Below are 6,682 nucleotides of genomic sequence, written 5' to 3' on the forward strand. Positions count from 1 at the left end.
TGCGAAGCTGTATCATGATACCCCACAGGGTGCTTTCTTGTTTTAGGTTGCTTTGCTTTGCTTTGCGTTGCGTTGCGACATTGCTCGATACCCGTCTCTCATGCTACGGCCTCTGAGAGACTACATGCCTAGACAAGGCCATTCTTTTCTATGTGTTGGTTCGCGAGAACGTCATGGATTCAGAAACAGACGGGGCTATTCCCTTTGAGTGGTTGATAGCGTTTGGAGCCATGGAACCTAATCCTATATACCCCGTTCCTGGCACTACTTGTTTTGTTATCTTGCTTTAAGGGTTACTATGAGGAGGCTTGGGAGTGATATGGTTGTGATTGATAGCATTTTAATGTACATGCATGAGGAGGATAAGGGAGATTATGAAAGGGATACAAAGCACCTAGATGGGATGGGATGGGATGGGACGGGATAGGAATCAGGAGAAGCCAAAAGATAAGCGAGATACGAGTGCCATAACCGCCTCGAAGTTAATGTATATGCAATATTGGTTACAATATTTTGTATGATTTGCTCAAGTGAAAACCCCATGTTTATTCCAAGTTGGTGAGCTGTGGCTGGTTTGGCTTTCCCGATTCCTCATATCATGTCATATCATGTCATACCATGTCATATCATGTCATATCATGTCATATCATGTCATGTCATAGTTTATTCCCCAGCTTACAGTTCAAGATGGTAACATAGCGCTATACAAGTGTCTAGCTAAGAATCAGGGACAGGGACAGGGTTCAAATAAAGGTGTCTACAAACCCAAATAGGTCGAACCTTTGTGATGACCTCAGCCGCATTTGTTTTCAGAAGCTACCGATCTGTTCACCCCTCTTCCTCTTCCTCCGAGCTCCGTGCGGTGCGGGGGACCCGGAGGACCGGGCGCCATCATGTCGGAGGTGGGCTCGGCGATGGAATCAATTGTAGAGAAAGCAAGACGAAGATTATAGTTTTGAATGCTCTAATGAATGGGAAGCTGTATATCGGTTAGCCAGTTGGTGGGTAACCTTGCACTTATTATTGCTACTATCAAAGAAGTTGCGTTCAACTTTGATGTGATTGATGGATTGCACTGCATCATATATGATGCATCTATGTACATTGTCATGCGTATGGTAACGCGAGATGTTAATTCTACTGCAACTATACCTGCCTAGTAACAGTCCCCCATGCACTCTGCTCTCTGTTGGTTGATTCTTCCTATCCTTCCATGCTATGCAGAGTTGATGCGCAGACGGCCGAGTTTTCCTTTTCAAGACAAGCCACAGTTCTTATTGACTTTTCTTTCTCTCTTTACACCGTTCCATGGTTGCAGTGGGATGAGGAGGCTTATGCACCGAACCCATTGGCCTTTCTTACTCATCCACATATACACCTTCTCTTATTCATCATTATTGCTATTGTTGTCCCCCTCTCTTGTCTTTCCTCTTTTGATAAAAGCCATGCAAAGTGTGGCTTGTCTTTTTTTTCGTATTCATTCTTCTTCCCCTCTTGTGTGTTGTTGTGCCTCTCAGCCCTATTCGGTCTGATATCTTCACTTGGTGCTGGATCCCTAGAATGTGGCTGGTCTTGTCTTTTGGCTTGTAGTCACCCACTGGTAATGAAATGGATCTTTCCTAGATCGGAATTTCTTAGAGGGGCTGAAGAGTTCAGTCAAGATACATGCAGAGCCCTTTGCCCGGACTTACAAGAGCAACACGAGGTACCCTTCTTTTCTGATGGGATCTGTATGATTGATACTTAGAATAAGCGACCTGGTACTAACGAAATGGCGTTCAGTAACCGTAACTTTGTTTTGGGGCGTTCCTGGATATAGAGACCTGGCAACACCGATGGTTGACCTCGAGACTTCCAGTAGATCGAAGTGGCTCAACTTCTTTCTAGCCGAGTTGTGGATGCAACGAAGCCACTGAAGCTAGTAGTTGTATGTAGACCAATTATTTGGGCATTACTTGGCCAAGACAATAGTCTCATGCATCTAGTCCATGTTCGTATTATGCTAGACTGCTCATACGCCTGTCACTCACTCGCTCACTTAGTGCTCATTCGCCATCGACTTCTCTTGACAATGTTAGTTATGCATTGGCTGAAGCTGCGAAACTTCATCTCATCCAAATCTAAGTCCACTGGATATCTATAATCGTATGTGAACTGTCCTGAGTGCTTCAATATCTGCCCTGCCACGTAGCCAACCCGTCGAGCCTGAGCCCGAGTCCTGTCCACTGTTCAATGCTATTCCCCCAACCAACTACCAACTCCTTTCGACAAGAAAATAACCATTTTAAGAAACTCCGATTTTCCTCCAAGCCCCAGGCTCTTCCTCATATCCTTACCCGTGTCCAATGTTGCCCGGTACCATATGTATAATTGTGATGCAAGAACCATAGAGATGTGTTTCAGAAATATACAGATACTTGGAGCCAATCGCATTGATAGCGCGTGACAAATGCGATTTGTTCGGATGAACCGCTCTCATTCCAGCTGCCCAAATAAATAACTCCCCCTGAGCCGCAAAAAGCAATTATACTCACTTAGTTTGCGGGCTGTCCTTATGAGATATGTAAATAATAGCCGCGCGACGATTGATCGACAAACGCGTCTATGTGGTCAAGTTCTCTATCTTTCCCCTGTACTATCGCGCGGCTTGGATGTTTCTGTAATATTCTCCAACGTCTTTGAATCTTCCGGAGAAGATTGTCTGTATTGAGGCCCGCTCTCATCGCCTGAGCGAGCAGGCCCGGGATACTGCGCGACGGGCTGAGGCCCCTCCGAGAGAATCGCTGACACTGACTGTCTCGAATCGCCATGTTCGTTGCCCGGTCGTTCTTGCTGCGACATAGGTGTTGGGGCTGGCGACCTTCGTATCGGCGACCTTCGTATTGGTGACCTTCGGCGTAGAGGCCCGCCGAAACTCTCCCTTCGAGAACGCCCTGGCCCAGTAACCCTGAAGGGAGACATATCACTCCTTTGCCGCGAGTGGCCGTGAGTTGGCCCACGAAATGGCGCGTTTGACGAGCTGACTTGGCTAAAGGATGGCGGCGATCGATACTGTTGTTCGCTGCGTGTTGGGGAAAGGGCATGCCCGGTGGCTTTGCGCTTTCTGGGAGTTTCCCCTATTGACAGAGAAGCTGCATTAGTTCACAGAGAATCTCGCTTTCTCTTAGTCTTTGACGAACCAGAAGGACTTCCGGGTCGATTCGAGCTACCACCAGCTTGCGTGTTTGGCGGCTGCCAGTGATGAAAGTATATCGAAGAACCCGCTTGTGGTTCATACTGGTGCTGAGATTGCTGCGTTGCAGGAGCATGCGCGAGTTGCGGAACGTTGGGAATGTCGGCACGGCCCGGTGTGAATACCATGGGTCGTCCAACTACGCCGCTCACTGTCTGGCCTCTAGGCCTCGATGGCGATGGCGGGTATACGTATCCGGCTGCTTGTGTCGACGCAGAAGGAATACCCTGCTGTTGGGCATGTGGCTGCGACTGAGATTCTCGTTGATGCTCTGGAGGCGCAGGCCATTGAGTAGACGTCGCCTGAGCATGGGGAAGAACTTGACCAGGTGGCATAAACTGTTGGGCCCATTCTAGAGCAGTGTGAGGCGGTAGACCTCCAGCGCCCATACCCGCGAAAACCAGTGGCACCATTGGGGGAGGGATACCCGCTTGAAGGGATGTCCGCAGCATGTCCAACTCAACCCTACGTTGGTCTAGACGCAGACTCTCCTGTCTTGTTCGTTCTTGTTCTTGCCTTGTTCTGTCCTCTTCTGCCCTCGCCTGCAGCCAAAGCTTCATAGACTCTTCTGCTCCCTGCCATTGCTGAGGTGGAGCGGGTAGCTGGCCCCGATCCCTCTGTTGGTGAACGAGTGGCCCTAGTGATGGCTGTTGTTGTGACTGCTGTGGTAGTGGTTCTGGTGGAGGTGGTGGATGATGTTGATGATGTGAAGGTGGAGGAACACCAACAGTTGTAGCCTGCTGGGGAGGAAGAGCCATGGCTGCCGGTGGCGGCAGACCACGGTGAGGAGCCGACATGGGCTGTGATGGTGAACTATGTCCCCTATAAGCGGTAGGTAACGATTTAGTTGCCGGTTCTTGATATATCAAAGGGGGGGAGAGTCGGCAGGTTGAAGGCGGAGTCGGAAGATCATAAACAGACTTGTAGCCGTAACTTGGTGGCTGCTTGACGGTAAGCATCGTTATGTGGTAGCTGGGCTACACCAGTGGGGACATTGTGCGGCGAGTGCGTGAGGGCTTGGAAGTTAATAAGGAGGTAGCTATTGGGAGGCTGGGGTTCTGTTGTTGTTCACTTTTTCACAGACAAGACGGTTCCAGCCAAACAGAGAGAAGAAACGGCCGGGTAAGGTATACAATACACGCGCAACTGCTAAAGAAAATATATATCCAGCATCGAAATATTGAAAGAGGGAACAAAAGCAACAACGACAGCAGAGAGATGCAGAGGGAGATGTTAAAATCTCTTCCGTATGCTTGTTCTTTGACAATGACGGCCCGGAGGTGGGATGCTATTTGGAGGGAGAAAAGGGCAAGGATAAGATGAAGCAGAAGAAGTCTGAAAATGGAGAAGAATAAGAAAAAAGTGCATACAATGTGGGTTGTGGACGTTGTATAAGACGGCCAGAGACAACAACGGGCGGCGAGCTGGAGATGTCGGCCAGCTCCAGAGTGTGGCAGTCGAGGTAAGCGGGGCAGATGAAACCAGTTGACAAGCAGGGCCAAGCTCATCTGGAACCAGTCATGGATGGCTCTTCCATATATCTAGCACACATGGGGGGCACGCGTAGAAAAGAGCTTTCAACGATTGTAAGTTAGTGAGTTGAAGTTAGAAGTGGGGAAGACTCAAGGCTGACAAGACAAGGTGAGAAGTTGATCTATATAAGTGGATTGGGCTGAGATGAAGGATAGAAGAAGCAAGGCTTCGCCGGCAAGTGGTTAGAAGATGTGAGAGACTCAAGCTTTGCAGGGCTGTTATGGACGGTACAGCAAGTGCTGTAGACAAAGGACAAGACCAATTCTAACGCAGGTACCAGCCAGCGCGGTCAAATGCACTTGTCTTCGCCTTTCACGACCAACAGGTACAAGCCTATATGATTATAAGGACAATGCTCGAAGTCACCGGGTAGAGCTGGCCTTGAAATAGAAAGGAGTGTTGAGCAGGAGTCGTAATCTAAGACCCGTGTTATCTGCTTTGTCCTATCCGTAACGGTGTTGAAGCTAGCTCGGCACTGATAACTCTGCGGTAACCGGGACGAGGGTAGCTTGCAGATATCAGGGAGCTATGACACAAGACCAACGGGTTCAGGAACCAAGGTTGTTTAATGAACGAATGGGGAACAAGAATAAAGAATAGAAAGGGACAGGGACAGAGGTGAAGGTGGACAACGATCTTCGAGAGAAGATGTGGGAGAGAAAGAAAAGAGGAAAGAAGGTCTGAGCAGCTCGAGTGAGCTTCACAACGAGTGGAGAGCGGAAAGAGTGAGTGGTGGAAAGTACACGCACACACCCGCACACGCCCACCCGCCTGCTTATACGCACATCATCAAGCGCCGGCCGCCGAGACGTCCTTCTCCGGTCCGCATTTTGACGCATTGGAATTGTGACTCCAGGATCAAAGACACTTGAAGTCATAGTGGAAACGCCTTGAACGTGGAAACTGTCCCTGGTCAAACAGGGGTTGTCCAATCTAAAAGATTGATTAGGGATCACTGGAAACAAGTCAGATAGCCACAACAAAGAGCTTTCGGACATAAAGTTATGCCAGTTAACGGATTCGAGCAACCAAATTCGGCCAAGGCCAACCCAGCATTAACTAGACACGACACTTGAAGCAAGGGCCAGAGCAGACATTGTACCAGTAAGAAGGATGAATGTGTCCTGAATCATCCTACTAACGCAAGCCCCAGTATGGCAAGTTTAGGATGTCCATGAGAGAAGAGTGTATCAGAAGGAGATTTGACAGATTTTGGGAAGGCACACATGGTAGGGAAAAGACAAAGCACTAAGGCCGTGGTCGGTACAAGGAGCAGGGGCCGGGGCAGTGGTAGTGGTAGTGGCAGAGCAAAGAAGTGGCTGAGAGTAACTGGGGGATTAAGGGATTGCTGCAAAGCTGTGAACCCAGACTTTTCCATTCGATGCGTCAAAGAGCCAACAAGAAGACAGGATGGAGAGTTCCGAAGAGGGTACGGTACATACTAATGTACACACATGCTTTAGTGGTAGGGATAGGTGAATGGAAGGATCATGAGAAGTGGAGATGAATCGGGAGCCAGGGAGGGGCGTGTATGATAGGGGCGTGTGCAGGCGGAGAGAGCATGATGTGCAAAAGCGACACCAGTAGTATAATTTTCAATCAAGACACGGCCAAGAGTGTCGTTGTGTGGTGAATGTGAATCATGTGTCTAGACGACCACTTTGTTTTCTTCCCTCGTCTGCACTGTATCAGACTTACCAACCCAACAAACTGCCAGAGCAATTAATGAGTAAAAATGAACAAGTTCATAGTACTGACCAGCAAGGCAAGACCACTTGTGTACAAGGTTTTTGTTTTTGTTTTTGTTTTTGTTTTTGTATCTTACCCCAGGTTGTAGCTTTGAGGCTAATCACGCGGGCGCCGAGGCAATCTGCCCGAGTTACTGCAAGCCTTCAAGATACAGTTACAGAACCTGAC

General features: G+C 48.7%; 2 protein-coding genes across 2 annotated transcripts; one reads left to right on the plus strand and one right to left on the minus strand.

The window, feature by feature from the left end:
• Nucleotides 1-1,154: 1,154 nt before the first annotated feature.
• On the plus strand, nt 1,155-1,861 carry EDB82DRAFT_323191 (uncharacterized protein). The gene has a single exon (XM_065607480.1). The coding sequence runs from the start codon at nt 1,214-1,216 to the stop codon at nt 1,745-1,747; it is 534 nt and encodes a 177-aa protein (XP_065463412.1). The 5' UTR covers nt 1,155-1,213; the 3' UTR covers nt 1,748-1,861.
• Nucleotides 1,862-2,619: 758 nt separating this feature from the next.
• Nucleotides 2,620-4,191, minus strand: EDB82DRAFT_480571 (uncharacterized protein; the record flags this gene model as incomplete). The annotated part of the gene is made up of 2 exons (XM_025738456.2): nt 2,620-3,116; nt 3,180-4,191. The coding sequence occupies 2 exons, from the start codon at nt 4,189-4,191 to the stop codon at nt 2,620-2,622; spliced, it is 1,509 nt and encodes a 502-aa protein (XP_025593215.1).
• Between the last annotated feature and the right edge of the window lie 2,491 nt (nt 4,192-6,682).

Source organism: Fusarium venenatum, assembly GCF_020744135.1.
Source record: "Fusarium venenatum strain MPI-CAGE-CH-0201 chromosome Unknown EDB82scaffold_4, whole genome shotgun sequence".
NCBI lineage: Eukaryota > Fungi > Ascomycota > Sordariomycetes > Hypocreales > Nectriaceae > Fusarium > Fusarium venenatum.